We start from the raw sequence: 22,290 nt of genomic DNA on the forward strand, positions 1-22,290 counted from the left end.
ACATGTTCATGTGGTAGGGGTAGGATTTTTATTTTTCCAAAACCAGATGCAGACGCCTGTGGTTGAAATGAAATAACTTATTTATGTAGAAAAATGTACAAAATCAGTATAAAATTGAACCTTCAAAAAACTTTAATTCATTAGCAAAACATTGTGTTTATTTATTCGTGTGTGTTTTTTGCCTTGCTGGCTGGTAGGTTTAAGAAAATAAAAATGACGCAAAATAGAAAAAAACACAACTACAGATATGGCCTTATCGATCACAAACCGGTTGCGCTGTGTGTTGGTAGGAAGGGACATAACCGCGGTAAATAACTCTTGGAACTCTTCATTGTGGAGGTAGTTTTTACTTCCTGGAAAAAGTATCGCGGACCGTTTGGAGTGACAGGTAAAAATATATTAATTGCATGAACGTTAATTGTAACTTCAACTTCATTTTAATCCAAGAGTTATTTTCACATTTTGTTTTAATTTGCCATACCGATAGCGAAATATTTTGATGATGATGGCGAAAAATATCTTACCTGTTTTGGGACAGTTGACAAGTCTTTCCCAAGACAAATTTTGAGTACCTCGTTTGGGTGTGGTCAACAACCGTGATCGAATCTTGGTTTGATCGCCTAAAATAGAATAACGACCATTTTGAGATTTGAAGCTTATATCATATGCATCAAAGTGAGAAACGGTCATGTCTTGTCTAACGCAGGTAAAATAATATCTACAATAGAATTTCATTGTTGACTAAACATTGTCAACACTAACATAGAATCCTTAAGAATCAGAAATCTATCTATGTAGTATATGATGTAACAGCTGTATTTAAAAAACTGTGTAGAAAGCGAATTTAAAGTATTATTTTGGTCATAAAGAAGTAAATTAAGAAAGTTTTCTCAACTGTTATAATATATAATCAGCTAGTTAATCACAATGCTAATGGTGTGATTCCATAGAACAAAACATTTGCGTAGATCACATGAAATCTGTGTTGATCATGATCAGCTTTGAAAAGCTTAATAGAACCAACAATGATTTATCAGTATGACTTATAACAGCGACTAATTGTTTATTATTGTATAATTTTCATGACTGGATTGATTGGTTGGTTTATTCAAGGACGTATATGAGAAGGATAAGTCACACTGGGTTTTGGGGAAGTACAAGGCAGGCGCTTTTGTGTTTGTGCACTGACAGTGACATTGGGCGACGACTGATTTTCCTTTGATATCCGCCGGCGCAGCCTTTGATGTAGCTTGCGGGTGCGAGGGTTACCGTCTTATTCTCTGAAGTGGGCCATCATTTCATGGGCTGTCATATTTTTTTAACGAAAATTTAAGACATATCCTCTAAATATTCTGTCCTTAAATCAAGTAATAAACGTTATGAAATTTAATAAACTCTACATTGGTGTTTCGTTTGACTCGATAAGACAAGTATTTGTTGAGAAAAACAGGTTTTATTCTCGGTTCATAGGCATCTCATGTGGTGTTAAGTAATGTAAAGAGACAGTCACAAATCCTTCTCACTTACAAATCCTTGGTTTATTTATGTTCACATTCCATTAAAAGTTATTTAATGACACCCTCCAGATCCCCTAGGCCTATATGGGATGTATTCATGTGTGAATGATTGTATATTTTTGGAGGCTGCAGTGTATTTGTGACGTGTTTCATAGATAGATAGATATAGATATAGATAATTTCCAGTACAGGAACTATTGTTCCTCTTCACCGGACTCGAAAATGTCATGTTTTAACATATACTGTTCATTTTCCGGTTATGGTAGCCCTGTAGTTGAAAATTACGTCTTCGTTTTTCAAATTAGTATCAAGTCTATTTTTGAAGCAGTTAATGTTTGGTGCAGAAACAACATCTTCTGGTAAACTGTTCCACATCTTTACTGTTCTGATGGTGAAGCTGTTACTCCGTAACAATGTTCTGGAATGCTGCGGGAATATCATTTTTGTGTTTCCTCTGCTGCTGTGCCGGGGTGCCACATCCTTCCATAGATTTAAAAAATGAACTCGCCTCTTCATCGTAGATGTTATTTGTTAACTTGTAAAGTTCAATCATATCTCCTCTGATTCTTCGATATGATAGGGTTGGGAGATTTAGAATTTTCAGTCTTTCTGGATATGATAGGTTGTTCATTCCTGGAAGACTTTTAGTAGCTCTGCGCTGCACCGCTTCGAGTCTATCGATGTCCTTGATTTTGTATGGAGCCCACACCGCGCTTGCGTAGTCAAGTTGTGTCCTAACTAGACTTTTGTATAACAGCATGAATGATTTCTTGTCCATAAAATGGAAGGTTCTTCTCAAAAGACCGAATATCTGGTTTGCCTTCTTGATCTTTTCGCTTATGTGATATTCAAATGTTAGTTCTGGGTCGATTATTAGTCCAATATCTTTCTCCTTATCCGTACGTGCAAGGTCGTTTCCAAGAAGTTTATATGTTGCTGGTGTTTCCACTGTACGCCTTTGTTGTTTACCTATGTGCATATGTTTGCACTTTTCAGGGTGCATTCTTAATAGCCAGGTATCACTCCAGGTTCCCATCGTAATCAGATCTTTTTGTAGAATTTCTTCGTCCTCGCTATTTTTAATTACCTTGAAAATTTTGGTGTCATCTGCAAACAGGTACATGTCCGAATTAACTGTTTCAGGGAGATCATTCACGAAAATCACAAACAGTAGAGGGCCAAGAACTGAACCTATTTCATTGCAACAATAGCAATATATATATATATATAGCAGCTCTATCCATTTTATAGTGATATCTCACTGCAGCATACTGGCCATGGAAAACCCATATACAGCTATACCGGTATATATATCACATCCTTGAAGTTATCTGAAAGTCATGGTCGAATAAACATATTATCTTCATACTTATTATATATATAACATGCTTGAGATACCTAGCATGTTACAGATATTTTGTGGTTACTAATTTTACAAGCCCAAAAACAATGAAGAAAATGATACAAATGTTGTTGTTTTCATTATTGCATTTTCATGGAAAAGAAGTCTGGTTTGTTGATTTTTAATTGGAGTGGTCTGCAAAAAGAAGATGTCGTATTAACAGCCATGGTCATTTTAGAATGTGCAGCGGCTGCCATGTGTAGATGGTGGACTAGGAGGAAAGCTGAAGTACTGGAAGAAAACCACTGACCAGTTGTCAGTTACTGGCAGCTAACAGCCTCTGCTTGGATTCGACCTAGTAATGTTAACCCATGGTGGAGCTAAAAATATTTGAATTGTCTTGGAGCACTACAGTCCTTTTATAGTGAAGTGAAAATTTTAAAAGCAGAATTTATCTGTACTTTATTCCTATTTTTCAGTAAGAACAACAGTCTTACAAACTGCGCCATCATGTAACCAGGCTGCCGGTCTTCAAAGTTTGTGTGTATATAAAGGGCAATAACTTGAGATATATATTGACTGTGGAGAACTGAAATTTACCATGACCATGGGGGATAGCAACAAAACCCTGTATGCCAAGATGATTGTAGATGTGGTCATTGGGCCTGTCCTGGAGAGGGTATGTACATTGTCATCTTATTTAGTATAAAGTTTAACCTTGTTCACTTGAACTCTGATACCTTAAATACTCATTTGGTATGCACTTTAATTAAAAAAAAAAATTTGGTCTGAAGACACCACCCTGATGAACTCAACATTTGGGCAATGTGAATTCATATCATTATGTGTAGTATATATATTGTTTCGGCTGTGAGGATCACTTCACAATTGTAATATTGACTTGGTGTTTCTAAAAATGGAAACACTGAGTTGATATGCAGAAAATATTAACCTGCAGGTGTATGGCGTGCCGAACGTTGCAAAATTCAGTAAGTAAAAACATTTGTGAGAAAAAAAATGTGTTTGTAATATATCGTTATATGTGTTCATTATTTTTTATATGTGTGTGTGAAAAAAATATTTGTGTGTATTTTTTTATATTTGTGTGTGAAAAAAAGGCTTATGTGTAAAAATATATATATGTGTGTGATTTTATTTTATATTTGTGTGAACGAAATTTCTTTGTGTGTGTGAAAAATACATTTGTGTGTAAAAAATATAATTGTGTGTGATGTTGTTTTATGTTTGTGCGTGAAAATCACACATGAATATATGTTTTTACACACAGGAAGAAATTATTGAACAAATATTTTATTTTTACATATAAATATTAAAAAAATACACAAACATTTATTGTTTTTACACACAAATTAAACATATTGAACACATATAACAATATATTACAAAACTTCTTTTTTTCTTTACACATTTTATTTTACTTATTGAATTTTGCAACGTTCGGCACGCCATACAGGTGACCATGCAAATTGTCAAAAAATGAAAACATATCTGAAGTATATATTAAAAACATTGAAAGAAATATTGATTAAAACATATCATAAAACTAAAAAGTTAGATTTGGTTTGGGATCTCAGTTCATTTATTTTTTGTTCTTTCAGCTTGAAAAGAAAGACATATCAGCTGCACATACACTGAGAGCGGCTTTTGGAAAGGTGAGACGGACATATCCCATCAACCCTTATCATGTATTTAACTCATTCACCCCTGAATTTTCATAATGGACCAGTCTATTCTGTGTTTCAGAAGAACCTAAATGTGTCTTCAGGGGTAAAGGAGTTAGGCTATTCTTATTATAAAGTTGAAATAGTTCATAATAGGAGATTTCAGAAAAGATGGTGTGACGTCACAGAAAGTTCACATCCGGGTCCTCAAAGGTACAAACACAGTATGGCGACTAATAAAAACAATAACAGATACGTACATCCCTGCTACACAATCAATATTTCAACTAAAGTATACACTTTCATACTTGCAAATTCTGATTTTAAAATGGTTTCTTGTTGTTTCAGTGGTTATAGACATTTTATTTTTATATTTACAATTGTTTATTGCTGAATACATATGTGTAGACTTTGTGTTGGTCATGAAGCCAGCTTGCAAAGCGGTGTCGGGCAGTCACACGTACCCGTTTTTTGTTCACACGTAGAAATCCATGTTGTGAAAAGATTATGAATAGATAATTGATTTTATTGTGTCTTGGTCTGTTATATATAAAAAAGCTGTTCACAAAAAGTATTTAATATAACGAAGTGTGAACCACCTGGCCAAACCACTGCCGCTCGTGCATGGCTTCGCTGGTAGATCACCTCAGGCCATATATAGTTGGGGAAATTAATAATATTGATACGTAATTACCAACACATATCTCAATAAGTACTTATAAAAGATATATATTTCATTCTTTACCATGTATATCTTGTTTTAATGAATGCTATAAACCAATGTGTTACACGTACAGATCTGCATGTGTACGTACACATGCAGATGGTGAAATCGCATACTTGCCAACTTTTCAAAATTCTCATGGGGGAGAAAGTGCGTGAACGACATTTTCCAACCAAAACATGTGTCGCGCGCGGTACAAATTTAGCATAAATCAAGGGGAGATAATATTAATTATTAAAGAAAAAAAAATTCTATCTAATGCAGTGTATGCAAATATGAATGTTGTTCTGTACTGTCTTTTTCTTTAAAAATAGTAGTCTGCTAAATATAAGTTAGAAATTTAGCAGGCAGAAACTTAAAAAGAATAAAAAATATCATAACTTGATTAAAATTGTATCATTTTATTATCGGTAAAGAATCAGTTGTATTGATGGTCCATGGTCCAATTTATTTTAAAATATTTTTTTTTTTTATTAGCTCACCTGGTCCGAAGGACCAAGGTGAGCTTATGGCATACCGTGGCGTCCGTCGTCCGTCGTCCGTCGTCCGTCGTCCGTCGTCCGTCCGTCCGTCCGTCCGTCAACAATCGACTTCTTCTCCATAACCGCTGGTCGGATTTCAACAAAATTTGACTGGTAGCATCCTTATGGGCTACTAACTGAAAATTGTACAAATGATGGGGCTGACCCCCCAGGGGCCTGAGAGGCGGGGCCAAAAGGGGTCAATTTGGCTATTTCCATATAAACGACTTCTTCTCTGAAACCAAGCATGGGATAGCACCCATAATGCAATGGTAGCATCCTTATAGGGTGGGGATTCAAAATTGTACAAATGATGGGGCTGACCCCCCGGGGGCCTGAGGGGCGGGGTCAAATGGGGTCAATTTGGCTATTTCCATATAAACGACTTCTTCTCTGAAACCAAGCATTGGATAGCACCCATAATGCAATGGTAGCATCCTTATAGGGTGGGGATTCAAAATTGTACAAATGATGGGGCTGACCCCCCGGGGGCCTGAGGGGCGGTGTCAAATGGGGTCAATTTGGCTATTTCCATATAAACGACTTCTTCTCTGAAACTAAGCATGAGATAGCACTCATAATGCAATGGTAGTATCTTTATAGGTTGGGGATTCAAAATTGTACAAATGATGTGGCTGACCCCCGGGGGGCCTGAGGGGCGGGGTCAAAAGGGTTCAATTTGGCTATTTCCATATAAACGACTTCTTCTCTGAAACCAAGCATGGGATAGCACCCATAATGCAATGATAGCATCCTTATAGGATGGGGATTCAAAATTGTACAAATGATGGGGCTGACCCCCAGGGGGCCTGAGGGGCGGGGTCAAAAGGGGCCAATTTGGCTATTTCCATATAAACGACTTCTTCTCTGAAACTAAGCATGGTATAGCACCCATAATGCAATGGTAGCATCTTTATAGGGTGGGGATTCAAAATTGTGCAAATGATGGGGCTGACCCCCAGGGGGCCTGAGGGGCGGGGTCGAAAGTGGCCAATTTGGCTCTTTCCATATAAACGACTTCTTCTCTGAAACTAAGCACGGTATAGCACCCATAATATAATGGTAGTATCCTTATAGTGTGGGGATTCAAAATTGTGCAAATGATAGGGCTAACCCCCGGGGGCCTGAGGGGCGGGGTCAAAAGTGGTCAATTTCTATATAAATGACTTTTTCTCTGCAACTTAACATGGGATTACGCTCATAATGCAATGGTTACATCCTTATAGGGTTTGTATTCAAAATTTTGCAAATGATGGGGCTGACCCCCCGGGGGCCTGAAGGGTGGGGTCAAAAGGGGTCAATTTAGCTATTTCCATATAAACGACTTCTTCTCTGCAACTAAGAATGGAAGAGCACTTATAATGCAATGGTAGCATCCTTATAGGGCTGGGATTTGAAATTGTACAAATGATAGGGCTGACCCCCGGGGCCTTAGACGGCAATAGATGCGAGGTCAAAAGGTCAATTAGGCTACTATTTTCATATAAATTACTTTGTCTCTGAACCTATGTATTGGATAGCATATTTGTATGGTATCAATAGCATCATTGTATGGTTGTGATTCAAAATTAAACTTTGGGAGTCAATTTGCTTATTTTTCTAATTGTCAGAGTCTTGTGATAATTACTAACAAAAAACCAGGTGAGCGATACAGGCCCTCTGGGCCTCTTGTTAAATGTAAAATGCATATACATGTGAAGAGTTAATCTGGCTGATAGTGCAATATCAATGGAACAAATATTTTAGTTTTTTTTTTGAAAATTATATTTAATTAAATATTGCATGAATTTTAGATCAAATTCCAAAGTAAGCTTATACAATGTAACTATTATTATTAACCAATTAATGTATGTTTAGTGTTTAATCCGGTTTATCGTTCAGTTTTCACTTTGTTGCTAGAGTTTATTTTTTTAAATTTCAGTAGCTTATATTCCATGGGCTGTTATGTGCAGTTTCAAATCTAAGTGATGTTACTTTTAAATGATTTGAACAAATGTTCAATGTTCAATAGACTACATTTAGATTTATGAATACAGATCGTAGTACTGTAAATGCCGACCAGGACACATTGCGCACGGCTTAGAGAATCCTTAACTAACCAAAATTTTGTTTAAAAATATGATAAAAAGTAACCATAAACTGACTCGTTTGTATGTCATAAACTAAATTCTAAAATTTCTGAAGAAAAAATTATCCAGAATACATAATTTTGTGACTCTGAAAAAGGACGAAATTTTTTTATCTCGGCAGTACTGTACGTAATGGCTGCCGTGCGCTTGGGGTGATCTAATAAAGCAAATTTTAATTTGGTCATTATCATACATCGCAGGTCTTTTACCAAGTAAAAATTAGAAAACAGTAATAGCGTATTAAAATGCCAGTATGATATTTTGGGGAACTTTGAATTCAATTTATAATATCAAGTTGATATTCAAAATTTATCTGTCAATGTTTATACGTAAAGCTTTACATTATTGTTAAATACTTTAATTTACACTTTTTGAAATTAAAATAACGCAACAGTTCTTGGATTGCTGTACTTTTATTACAATAAAATGTAAACAAACATCGCAAGCGGCGGCCTGCCCACCATGTTAATGTGTATATATACAGAGTTGTACTTTTGAGCGCCCGGATGTACCTTTATGTGACGTCATCACCATCTTTTCTGAAATCCCCTATACCCATCAACCCTTACAGCCTAGTTTGCTGCTAACAATTGTCTGTAAATGGCGCATAACATTTTAATTGTTTTCTTTTACAGTGTGACAATAATTTGCCAGGATTTGCGTACGACTACATGCGGGGGATGTTACGTAAAGGCGACATCCATGACAAAATTGACATGTGTTCAACTCTTTTATATCTTGGAGGCTCACAAGATTCTGAGGGTAAGCAACAAAAACTTTGTATGATTATCTGATGTTTATATGGGACTTGGAAAATCTTGGGTACACCCCTGAAAATTCACAATGAACTATGCCATCATTTGATTTGGAAAAGCCCAATTGTATCTTCAGGGGTGAATGAGTTAATATGTGTTTAAAAATATCTTTCATGGTCCCCTGTCAATAATCCGAACAATCACATCCAAAGCCTAAACCATGGGGATTGCTCCTGGTAGTTTTCTGTACTGCTGGATTCCATTTACTGGTAATAATAAAATCTGATTCCTGATTAGACTTAGAAATATATATATATATATATGATAGTAATTTCATCTTTGCAAAATGGTTTATTTGCAAGGATTGGAGTTAGCTTAATTTTCTTAAAGATGCTCCACCGCCGACAGAGCATAAATGATATTCATTATTTGAACAATAATCTGTGTTTAATTGTGTCTATATATGTCTAATTAACACAAAAAATATTATAAAATAATTTATTTTGCCTTTGGTGCTTGTGCAATCAGTACTTCATTCCATATAGGATATAGTGCCACGGAATTTTTTCGGGATGTAATTAATTATTTTTCATATTTTTAACTACGAAGTAAATTAGAGGCTCAAACTTTTCAATGGTGGTAATGGTGTAAAGTAAGTAACTTTTGTAACTGAAGAAAAACACTTAATCGTCTGCTCCTGTTTTTGATAGGGAAAAAATAACATTTGTCAGCGGTGGAGCATCTTTAAGTGTTGTGTTTACAATTTTATTATGATATTTTCTCAAAATGAAGCAAATTACAAAACAATATGGTGGATACTTTGTAGTATTTTAATTCCCACATAAAAGAGTATATTTAATGACAATTGTGCTGTTTCAGAATTAAAGATAAACCGCCCCGAGCCGACATTCCAGGAGCTCAGTCGATGTGCAACAGCTCTCAAAAAAATCCTCAGTCGCATTCCAGAGCAGATTTACAACAGAAAACAGTTCCTAGAGACGATTAAGTATGATACAAAATAATGTCAGTTGTGTATCCGGCATTAACAGATTATTCCATCAGCTTTAACTTGTACTGTATAGTTGTCTCTGGAATGTTTTCGTGGGGACATATTTAAAGACTTTGAAATCATCATTCAGACGACAGGCTCTTATTTGTAAAATCAAAATTTTGATATAACACAATTTATTAAATTTCACGAATTTGAATGAATCTGTGAATTTAGCAAAATTAAAATCCCCACAAATATAAGCAACTATGCAGTAACATGAACTTTTCCTTGTAAACAACCATGAATAAAAAAAAACAATGAATGATATTTTATGCATCATTAATATCATTATTCCATCTTTTAACCCATGAAATAATTTAAAAGCTCAAAACTATGAAAGAAAGTACCCACATATTTTGTTTGCATGTGAATTCTGGAGAAAATAACTGTCTTTATTTCTAGTTTGAATAAACTTTCAAATAAAAAAAATAATCAAATTGTGAGGTAAAATTAAGAAAACTAAATTGAATTCTTATGTCTATGAATCTTTGCACATCTAGTGAATAGTTGTACTGACAGAACAACATGATTTTGTTTTTCCAGAGAAATTGCCAGTGCTATTAAGCGACTACTTGATGCTGTTAACCGTGTAATAGCTGAGGTTCCCGCCACTGATAATGGCAGCAAACAGGTAACGTCGCCACTCACAAAATCATGGGACATTGTTACATTTCTGTAAAAATCTGGATGCTTTCAAAATCTTTTGATCTCAATATGGACAGAAAATTAACATAAAAATAATTTGAGAGTACAGTATTTCAATGTAATTTGTCTTTGAAATTTCATTTCATTTGAAACGATCAAATCTTGCTTGAAAATGAAAATCATAATGGAAGGGAGATAATTCATTGATAGAAATTATGGTGTTCATCAAGCAAAGTTCATTACATACATAAATAAAATATTTGTTCTTCAAAGACGTTTTGTTAGAAAAATAACGGTTTAAAATGCCTCTTTTATAGAGATTTAAAATTTGAAAGATACTTTTAACAAATTATGTATCCCTGTAATTTTTTTTGAATATTCAGATTTTGGAAGAAAAAAAGAAAGAGTTTGTAAGATACTCCAAAAAGTTCAGCAACATGTTAAAGGAATTTTTCCGTGACAATAGCCAGTAAGTATATACATGCCATTTGTAATCTGCAGTAAAAGTCACTTTCTAAAAATAGATTTAGGGTTCAAGTGCTGCTTTGATGGCATTCCAATATTATTGTGACAAAGTCATTTTCATTGTTTTTCTATTTTTTACTGAAATCTATATAAAAATTATTGAATAGAGTTATCTCCTCTTGGCTGTAAAAGTTTGATTTGTGTGCTAGCGATTTTAAACTACTTAATTTTCGCTTTTAATATATTTCATATCATTTTTATTTCCACCATATTCGTGAATACATAAATTTGTGATCAATGGCTTTTATTGACAATCATGCGTTCATATACACCTTTTTGTAATTATGTGTGAAATATTTGAATTTTGTGTTTGAATCTGTTGTGCAATTCTGCTAAAATATTCAATCCAATAAGTGTCCTTATCTTTTTTTGATGCTTTAATTTCACTTACTTCAAATTAATTGCAGACTGAAAATATGAATACTTTGTTTCTATTAAGCGCCCCCTTATTTGCTTCAAATTTTGAAGCGCCCTGGGCGCTTATTGGGTCGAATATGCCTGTATAATGTCTATGTAACTGTCTCTTATATTACTGCATCAAGTGTTTATGATAAAATCAATTGATTCTTTGCTTCAAACCAGTCTTAGATATGAGTTTTCTTTGTGTTTACAACAATACTTGAAGCTTAAAAGAATCCACTGCACATGTAAATTTCAGTATATTCTCAACCCTGCTTTGACTTTGCAACCTTTTACCTACGCATATATATCTTCGTTGAACATTTTTTTTGCAAAGAAATATTAATTTTAAAATAATTAGACTTTCCAATTTTGTTTGTATTTAAATGAACTTAATTTCCTGACAAAAATTATTTTAGATTTGTTTCAATCTTGATATTAGTAGACTTTTCCAGATGTTATTTCACTGACAAACAATTATTAAATTTTCCTTTTAATTTTGATAACGGTAATATTAATAAACTTATTCTAGACCTTATTTTCCTGATGAACAGTTATAGTTTCATTTTAATTTTGATATTAGTATACATATTCAAGGTCAAATTTTCCCTTCGAACAATTAGTTAAGCTTCGTTTTAATTTTGATATTAGTGCACTTATTTCAGGTCAAATCTTTCTGACAAAAATTGTTAAAGGTTCATTTCAATTTTAATGTTAGTGAACTTTTTCCAAGTTGTATTTTTCTAACGAACAATTATTAAATTTTTGTTTCAATTTTGATATTTGTAATAGAAAACTTATTTCAGGTCATAATATCCTAACAAACAAGTACAGTAGTAAAGTTTCGTTTAAATTTTGATATTGGTAGTTAACCTACTGCAGGTCATATTATCCCGACGAACAGTTAGTAAAGTTTTGTTTCAATTTTGACATGAAACTCATTTCAGGTGACAATTAGTCAAGTTCCTTTCAATTTATGAACAATTGATAAAGTTTAGTTTAAATTTTGATATTAATAGTAAACTTATTCCAGGTCATATTATCCCGACGAACAATTAGTAAAGGTGTCGTATACAGGTTTTACAATGTTCGTATCAGAGAGAAGCTACTTTATGTAAGTGATATTTACTGGGCGTTACAGCTGGCTGAGGGAAAAGCTCTCCACGGAGCAAAGCTTCTATCTTCTCTAGTATAATTGGGACCGGTTTCAGTTTTTTTTTTAATTTCCAAAAAATCAATATTGCATATAGCATGTTTCTTATAAATATATTTATTTATTTATTAAATAAGTTTGTTTCAGTGGTGATTTTTTCTCTTTTTTTTCCGTCGCCAAATATCAAGGAAGTTTGTAATGTACAGTTTACTGATATTTTCCCTCAGTTTTATTGATATAAGATTAATAAAATTCAGAATGAAAAGAGAGGAGATGACATTTTTCACAGATATTTTGTGTTTAACTGGTTACATAGGTATATATTTTTTACTGGACGATCTGTTCTTGCATGCCAGTTTCTCGTCGAATCCTGAATACATTTTGTATGTTTGTACATGTATATATTACTCTATATATTATGTATCATTCGGTTTCTGTCCAGTATTTGCATGCTAAGCTAATTACTATGAACCGTTTCATACGACCATTTTGTATGAGCTATGAAAACTGCATGTTACAATATATAATATAAATGTAATATTTTACATTGTTGTTGTTAGTGGTTATCCACTAAACATTACATAGTTTTATCATTTTGCATTAATTCAAACATAAAGAGAGATAAAGTTTAATCGTTGAACATAGGAGCATATTTCAGTGTAAAAAATTAATAAATTAAAAAAAAAAAATTAAAAAAAAAAAATTATCTTTAAAATGTCATTAATTTGTTTGTGTATCAGGTTCATACTTTTGATAGAATTTCTTTCTGTTTTCATTATCAGTGTGCATACATGTATTTGGATGAGAAGGGAGATGGTGGGAGGGATGTGTTGTAATCCAAAAATATTAGATCTCGATATTGAGAAACTTTGACGTAATGATCAAAATGTCTCGTTGTGCTATACCTCTTACATTGTTGGAGTAGGATGTGTTGCAGATTTCAGTAACTACTACTCAAAGACTGTCACAGATTTCCTTTAGTTACTTCTATTGACCTTGGATTAAGATTTTCTAAAAAAAAAAAAAAAAACTAAGGAAAAATTCTGCTAGAATACAGTCTAGGTAGAACTAATGTCATTTAAAAATTGTTATATAATAACCATTTCATATGGCAGTCTCATTATCCCCCAGGAAACAAAAGAGAATGGAGAATTCAAATTTCTAGTGGTCTGCTGCAAAGATCCTTCCTGAATCATGAACATTCTAGTTGACAAAACTACATATGTGTAATACCATCATATCGAGACATTATTGTATTATTGGAACTTTGCTTTAGGTTATTTTTAAAATACCATTTAATCAAGTAGTGTACAGTATATTTGGATAGTAATTAATTTAGATTTTGAATTAGAATGCAAGATATCATATGTTTGAAATTTAATCCTGTGTCATTTTTTTTTTCTTCCACAGAAATCAAAGTGTCTTCATCAGTGCTAACTATCTGATTTTCCAGACAAACGTCATTCTTCGATGTGTCAAGAATGAATGCTGTTGATCGCTATGTTTTTCTTATGGAAAATGAAACTTACAGAAAAACGCTGTGTTAAATATATGGAAAATGAAACTGAAGTGAATCACTTCGTTAACTATATGGAAAATGAAACTAATGAAAGTCACAATGTCAGATCAATAATGGAGAATGAGAATATCATTGTTCAACGAACTGAATGTTGGTGATTATTGCATGTGAATGATTTCATATGATTCTAATTATTAGGTGAGAAAAGAGGTATGTTTTGTTTGAGGAATAATTCGCAAAACAATATGACATTATGTAATGCGAAATTGTATTGCTGAAAACCTACTTATTTTCGTGTGCTATTGATTGTCCCATTGGTTGCAGGTGATAAGAATTAGCAAAAAGTAATGGCTGCAAAAACAATTCAAATACAAGTGAAAGAAAACAAACCATTTTGCTTGTAATTGGCGAAATCAAATCACTGAAAATATCATTGTACTTGAAAAAGTGAAATAAGTTGCCACGAAAAGATGCTGGTTTTTGGTATATATATATCTGTTTTGTAAATTGTGAATTTGCTGTACAGTTTTATATAGATATTAATTTTAAATGATTCCATACCTCATACCAAGCCATAGACAAAGTCCATATTATCTACAACAATTATGTACATTAGGGTGTATTTCTCACAGTTATCTAGGCCAAAAGTTAAATCTGTTGATTTAGACATTTGATTGAAACTGTATTAAGAGTGTTGTAAGAAGTAAACAATATGTACATGTAAACAATATGTATATATAAAGTAAACAATACCTACATGTAAATTAAACAATATGTTCATGTAATGTAAACTATATGTACATGTAAAGTAAACAGTATGGACATGTAAAGTTAAAGATGCTCCACCGCCGACAGAGCATAAATGATATTCATCACTTGAACAATAATGGGTATTTAATAGTTTATATATATGTCTAATTAACAGAAAAAGTAATATAAAATAATGTATTTTGCTTTTGGTGCATGCGCAATCAGTACTTCATTCCATATAGGATATAGTGCCGTGGAATTTTTTCAGGATGCAATTAATTATTTTTTTGTAATTTTAACTTGAAGTAAAATTAGAAGCTCAAACTTTTCAAAGGTTATAATGGTGTAAAGTAAGTAACTTTTGTTACTGAAGAAAAATACCAAATCGCCTGCTCCTGTTTTTGATAGTGAAAATATACCATTTGTTAGCGGTGGAGCATCTTTAACTATATGTACATGTAAAGTAAACAATACGTACATGTAAAGTAAACAATATGTACATGTAAAGTAAACAATATGTACATGTAAAGTAAACAATATGGACATGTAAAGTAAACAATACGTAGATGTAACGTATATATTATAGTGTATATGTCGAGGGTTGATAAATTAAACAAATTAACAAATTTATGAGTCCCATTTGAAGTCCTACCCATTAGATTTGACCAGGTTAACCATCTTATCACCAAAATAAACATTTTATTTACGTTTATTTTTCTAAGTTGGTAAATTTTACTGATTACTATGCACTTGACAGTATGTACTAAATATACATGGATTCTTTATAAGTTATTTTGCATATTACAGAGTTATCTGCCCTTGTGGGTAGGTATTGATTGTGATGTCATGTATTCATGAGCATAACATTGTAATTTTCAAAGAAAACAACTTTGAGTTTCATTTACAAAATAACGTCACAATTCATACTTACCAGCAGGGGAGGTAACTCTGCAATATGCATAGACAGAAATTAATTTCAGGTGTTGTCTAGAGATGATGATGAGATCATAATTTGTAAAGAAATATTGAGTAATCAAAGCCGGGTATATTATATGTCTCTGGACTGGAATACACATGTTGTACAGATCCTGAGGTGGTTAATGTTAAATAAACTTTATCCTGAAATTTTATTGGATTGTTGTTTTGATTTTTTAACCCACTATCAGATGGTAAATAATCCCTCTTTCATTAGTCGTCTGTCTGTTCTTCTGTAAATAATCCTTGTAACTGCTATAGAGTATTTTGTCTCAACCATATGTCACCAGGACCAGAATATTTGGTTGGTATAGCCAGGTTTCTGGATTATACAAGTTATAATTAATATGAAGGAAAGTACCATACAAATATGCTGAAATATAGAGTTATCCGGATTACACAAGGACTGATTTTGACGAGTGAAACTGTATAAGTTATTCTGTAATTTCTCAGGAAGTAATGGATGAATATTTTCCAGATTTCCTTTTTTAGTTTCCCAAGAAACCTATTTATGGATATTCTATTTTATGACACATTTAAGGTCACTGTGACCTATGATTGTCCTAGTCTTTCAGACTGGCTTTTTCTAATTGGAAGGATGATCATGCTGTCTCTCACTGGAAAGGCTCAGGTGGTCTTCCTGGAGTAGACGGATGTGTGTCAGATTTGAAATACAGAAATACAATTGGTACCAACCGAATCAAACTCTGTTGATATATATACCGTCTGTGTCTGTAAATTAACAGTATGGACAAATAATTTGTTAAATTTTTCAAGGTGATCTACCTCTTTAAATATATTATGTATTTACATAATACAGAGTTATCTGCCCTTGCGGGTAGGTATTGATTGTGACATCATGTGGTTGCGGGCATAACTTCATACTTTTTAGATAAAACGATGTGAGTTTCGCACATTAAATATTGATGTAACAATGGCTAACTGTCCACAAGGGAGCTAACTCTGCAATACGAAAGACAATGTAGAAGTACAACAAAACGAGTATGTAATTGACATGATATTTTAATGATACACGAGTATCCATGGTAACTGTTGTACAGTATTTTACATGTATGTATGTACACATAGCATTTAATTACAATTAAAATAACGTCTTTGGAATGAGTAATTTACATATAAAGTAATGAAACTAACAAGACATTAAATAACATCAAGCAATACGAGAGGCTGGAAACAATCTTCACAAATAAATTTTACGCGTAAATATATCCCTACACATGCTTATAAGATACGTCAAAATTGTACAGGGGGACATCCCTCCAATTATTTAGGAAATAAATCCTCGAAAATATCTTACCAGTGCTAATGGAGACCAATTTTGATCGGTTATAAATTTTTCCCTCGGAAGGTAATCACCCACATAAGGAAGTAAGGGAAAATACATGTAGAATTATTCTTAAATTCAGAAGTATTTAAAACTAATTTTCAAATTGACCTGACAATCAGTATTTATCCTATCGAGAAAACAACAAGAATTTTGTGATCATTTGTAATTTTAATAATTTGTACCTGTTCATATCACGTCTTTGGTGGAAAATATACAACAATAACTGTAATACTAAATAGATAGGAAAGTGTAATAATTAATTATTAAGATTAAAACTATAAAAATTATTGCTTTATACAATTAATAAGTTTATCTAAAATACATCATTATTTCATACTTGAAGACATATATGAATACAAGTACATTAGGATATATATTTGTATCATAATACGAGAATTTCAGATAAACTCTGAAATCCATCATTGTTCAAATGTATTTCCTCAGAGAACATTTTACAAAAAAACACATCCTTAATACAGACTGAATTACAGAATATTCACATAATATTACAATGCAAATTATTACTCATTATTATTATCCATAAGAATCCCAAAAATTTTGAAATAATATTTTTTTTCTCTCCATTTTCTGCATATATTAACTATAAAAAGTAAAGAATATTTGATCAAATAATTATGAATTTGCAACCAGAATCCTATCACCCATGAGTCTGAATTTAAGATAATTTTTCAATATATTTCATCGGAATAGTATTTGATAAATATAAAACATGTTGTATTTTTTTAACACACACAAACACTTACAGCTGCGCAGTTCACAATACCAACAAAATTTTAGTGGAATTATCTCCCTTTCCAATCAATCTCCTGTCTTATTTACATACCTTGGGGAATTATCTCCCTTTACATGCACTCTCATGTCTTTTAAATAATCTCCCTTTTACAATCACAATGCCTATATACAAAAGAAGGTAAAGTCATACATATTACAGAACTCTTTTAGTTTCAAACCGGGGAGAATGAAATAACATCTGTATCTTTTTAACACTTCCTCTAAAATAAAGTCTGGTATTTTAGATTTCAAAGTTTCTTCAAAAGTACAGGCACAAGAACTTGTCCTGTATCGAACTGTTCCTTCATTTTGACCAATGGTATATGTAGTAGTGCTATTTATTTTCCTTCACAATCAAAACTTTGGCATCATTTGTTTCTGAGTTTCCCTTTAACAAATGCTGACAGTGCTCTCAGTTGATAATCTGTCGAACAAGTAGGATTTGCAGAGTTACCTCCCTTGCAGGAAGTTATCTATAGTGATTGTTGAATGAGTAACTCACATTTTCTCTGAAACTTAACGTTACACTCGCAAACACATGACGTCACAATCAATACCTAACCGCAAGGACAGATAACTCTGATATGCAAAAACAGAATTTATATTTTTTAATTTAAACTACAATACTCTGATCTGATTTGATAAGTTAAGGTGAAACATTTTCAAATGTGACAAATCAGGTGAAAGCAAGTCAGATTTTTATTTTGATTGTTACAGATCTCTGAATGCACAAATTTGAATGTGAAATGGATAAGAGTGATTGATGATACCCATAACTGAACAGTCTAACTATTCTATCCTATAGATTACTGGCTGTTTGTAGCTAACACTAAGTTGAATTATATAGCTACGCTGAATGTATTGTGTCTACTAAGCCAGTTTTAGATACCAAAATGATACTGGTAAAGTATCATTACTGTCGATTAGTCCCACTTTCTGATGACTGTGACATGATTTTTGACATCATAATCACCAAAAGGGGAGACAACATGGTCCAAGTCATTTTGGTATTTCAAATCCCTCATATTGAAAATGCTCTTGGAATTTAATATTTTTTTCAATTGGATGACAAGATAATCATTCTTAGTCCATCGAAGGTGTTCAAAACATATCACAAAGGTTTACATTTATTCTCAAAAAAACCCCAACAACAACACATTCATACATTCATGCATTTGTTAAAACAGGCAATAAAATTGCCTCAATATATTACATACTTTATCATATCATATAACTAAAGAACATATACTTATCATACATATACAATACTGTAATGCAATTATAAACAAAATTAACATAATATTCCTGTGTAAAGTTTAAATAAGATTCAACGTAATCTCTAGTTTTGGACTTTCAAGAGGACCCCTAACATTGTAACATTAACTTTCCTTTAGCTGTACACATAGGTTTTAACAATAAAAATCATTTTCAAATGCCCACCGCTTGCATTTAGCATTTACTGTATTTCACATTAAGAATATCTAGTTTAAACACCTCATATTTAACAAATGAAGCAAGGAATAATAACAAAATACACAATTTTGCATATCAAGTGACCACTACATTTCATTATATGCCACATTGGGCTAAAGACATCGTAAGGGAGGTAACTCTACCAATACATATACTCTACACATTGCACACAAATATCACCTAGAGTATAAATGTCCAGCATATTCCCCCCAACAGTTATTCTTCATTTTGCTGTTTTGTATTTCACTATCAATTGACCGTCATTTGAGTCATTTTTGAGTCACCAAAGTCTTCTATATACCTCTGCTCATTTGAGTCAATCACGATGACTCGCCAAAGTCATAATTATTATCAAATTTGTACATTGACTCTCAGATATATATATATTTTTTATTAGTGCGAATCCTTCTGACAAACCATACTCTTGAGTAAACACAGGAGTCACTTTACTAGAATATATATGAATTACTTGAACATATCAATTTCTCTAGATTGACTCCAGTATAGTATATATATTTAGGTACAGTGCATGTCACCATAACAACTTTGTTAAGTAAGTTACATATTATACCAGTCACACTGTTGTCCTTTCGTAGCACATCTATGGACCGAATGAATGAGTCACCATACTGCAGTGCACATTGAGAAGTCACTCCAACATAAGAACCACTATAGGAGTAACAATGCGAGTGACTCCAACGAGCGAGTCACTATATAGCAATGACTTTAATGAGCGAGTCATTCGAGACCGACTGCAATGAGTTAATTGGATGCGACTCCAGTGTGTGATTCACTCAAAACCTAAGATTCACCCGACCTAAAATACCTGTATCATTGATTAATTCATCAACAAAACATTATAATAAAACCCCTTTTCAATCTCTGAAACAAAACGAGCACAACAACACCTAGCTAGCCCCCGCCTCCTGTCTGTGATAAGTATGCATGGAGGCCTGTAGGGTGTGTGGACGAGGAACACGATAACACAAGAAGCACAATGATATAATGATCCGACTTTGTACAAATGTCTTGTGTAATATCATCTAGTCAGTGGATCTACCAATCATAACTGTTGTTAATATAATCATACCACATATTGACCAATCGTAACAGCTGTTACATTGCAGACATGGATCAGGTTTTCCCTCTTTCCCTCACAACCATGAGCGCTGGGAAGAGGAATGGCGTGCCACTTCGTACCGCAAATCTTCATCCGTGTGTGGCGATGAATTCCATAGGTACGAGCCTCTCTAGCTCAGAATGCAGAAAACCACATAAAACAAATGGGTTGGTCACATGACTAATCACATGACTTGATCACATGATCTACAGTCCCATATTTGGTCACTAGATTCAGTTAAAACCTACTAATGTCACTGCTAATCACAAAAACGGGTTGGAGCTGCTCGACGGTGCGACGGGCTGCGAGGCTGCGGACTGAAAAACACAGAAAAAACATCATCAATTGCAACAGGTAACTACAGGTGTCTTAAGTAGTAACTCTACAGTGTAACTACAGGTGTCTTAAGAAGTAACTCTACAGTGTAACTACAGGTGTCTTAAGTAGTAACTCTACAGTGTAACGCGTCTTAACCGGATTTCATTGATCATGAGATCAGCATATTTTAATAGTATAGACAGATTTCCAGATTACACAAGTTTTAATTAATTATAAATTTAGAAGGGAAATGCCATACAATTACATCAGAATACACAGGATTCTGATTAGAAGACAAGAGTCAGTTTAGACGAGTTATACTGTATCATCTAGTGTCTGAGAAAATTTCATTCACTTTTTAAATTTCATTTTCATTTTTTGAGGACCATGCTGTAGATTAGCCATTGGCTAAGCATGCTCATTTTCAGTAAAAAAAAGTTTATTATTGTTATCATTAACAAATCAGTCTCATGGAAGCTGATAGGGATATTTCTGTAGGGAACAACAAGGAACAAGAAAAGTGATGAAAGTAGAAGAAAAATATATATAAATGTCCGTCATAAATAGGGGTGGAATAGGACAGAACCAGCAATTTGTGTGGAAGGACAAATTAAAGGATAGGTCATTGTTTCATATGTACATATTTCTACAAGGATCAGCTTCTTTGTAACAGTGATTTCAGGACCGATATCTGGGAATGATTTCTACAGTGTACTTGTCAGCACAACAACAGAGAAGAGAACTTACCATAAAAGGATTAGCTGTTGGCGCCGGTTGTCCCCACCCAGTATTTCCAGCTGCCTGCCCAAATCCTGCTTGTTGCCCCGGCATGCCTGCCATTTTGTTATCAAATTGTCCTGCACTACCAAAATTTGACTGAGGCTGAGAAAATGCACCAAAGCCCCCGCCAGACGGAGCTACATTGCCTGCAGAACTAAATCCTCCACCGTTTTGCATTCCGAATTGTCCGAAATTAGCTCCCCCTTGTTGGGTACTAGATGGCACTGCACCGAATTGACCAAAGCCTCCAGCCACCGATGTCTGAGGCTGACCGAACCCTCCGACAGAATTCTGGGGCTGACCAAATCCTTGTGTCATCGCGGGCTGTCCAAAGCCTGGCTGGGTAGGCTGAGGCTGACTTCCAAACAAGGACTGGCCCCCGGCTCCTCCAAACGGATTACTAGCTGCTCCCATGGTCGGCTGTGTAGGTACAGTGGTCGATCCTCCACCGAATGGATTAGCACCTGTAAATACATAATTACTTCGATAAGAACACAAATCAGGATCACAGAAAAGCTTAAATACATAGTTATGTCTGTAAGGACACAAATCAGGATCACAGAAAAGCTTAAATACATAGCTATGTCTGTAAGGACACAAATCAGGATCATAGAAAAGCTTAAATACATAGTTAAGTGTGTAAGAACATGAATCAGGATGACAGAAATTCTTTGAAATGGAAAATTATCTAGTTTTTCCTTTTTTTTGACAAAATTTATCTTGTTTCTCTCACAAACTTATGACATCATGATCCACAAGAGGAGCAAACCTC

The 22,290-nt window shown here is 33.6% G+C and overlaps 3 protein-coding genes across 5 annotated transcripts in view; 1 reads left to right on the plus strand and 2 right to left on the minus strand.

The window, feature by feature from the left end:
• Positions 1–276: 276 nt before the first annotated feature.
• Positions 277–15,842, plus strand: LOC138308186 (programmed cell death protein 10-like). The gene is made up of 8 exons (XM_069249129.1): positions 277–388; positions 3,339–3,538; positions 4,479–4,532; positions 8,551–8,677; positions 9,550–9,676; positions 10,265–10,352; positions 10,750–10,835; positions 13,854–15,842. The coding sequence occupies exons 2-8, from the start codon at positions 3,461–3,463 to the stop codon at positions 13,936–13,938; spliced, it is 645 nt and encodes a 214-aa protein (XP_069105230.1). The 5' UTR covers positions 277–388; positions 3,339–3,460; the 3' UTR covers positions 13,939–15,842.
• On the minus strand, positions 1,918–2,640 carry LOC138307186 (uncharacterized). Its single transcript, XM_069247819.1, has one exon. The coding sequence runs from the start codon at positions 2,638–2,640 to the stop codon at positions 1,918–1,920; it is 723 nt and encodes a 240-aa protein (XP_069103920.1).
• Positions 15,843–16,694: 852 nt separating the features above from the next.
• The window catches only part of LOC138307600 (arf-GAP domain and FG repeat-containing protein 1-like), a 39,838-nt gene continuing 34,242 nt past the window's right edge, over positions 16,695–22,290 (minus strand). For all 3 annotated transcript variants that reach the window (XM_069248406.1, XM_069248405.1, XM_069248404.1), the window contains 2 exons: positions 21,486–21,982; positions 16,695–20,737 (listed from right to left, as the gene is read on the minus strand). In XM_069248406.1, the coding sequence (XP_069104507.1) occupies positions 20,684–20,737; positions 21,486–21,982 (551 nt within the window). In that variant the 3' untranslated portion in view covers positions 16,695–20,683. The remainder of the gene's footprint in view (positions 20,738–21,485; positions 21,983–22,290) is intronic.

This window comes from Argopecten irradians, chromosome 14 (genome assembly GCF_041381155.1).
Source record: "Argopecten irradians isolate NY chromosome 14, Ai_NY, whole genome shotgun sequence".
NCBI lineage: Eukaryota > Metazoa > Mollusca > Bivalvia > Pectinida > Pectinidae > Argopecten > Argopecten irradians.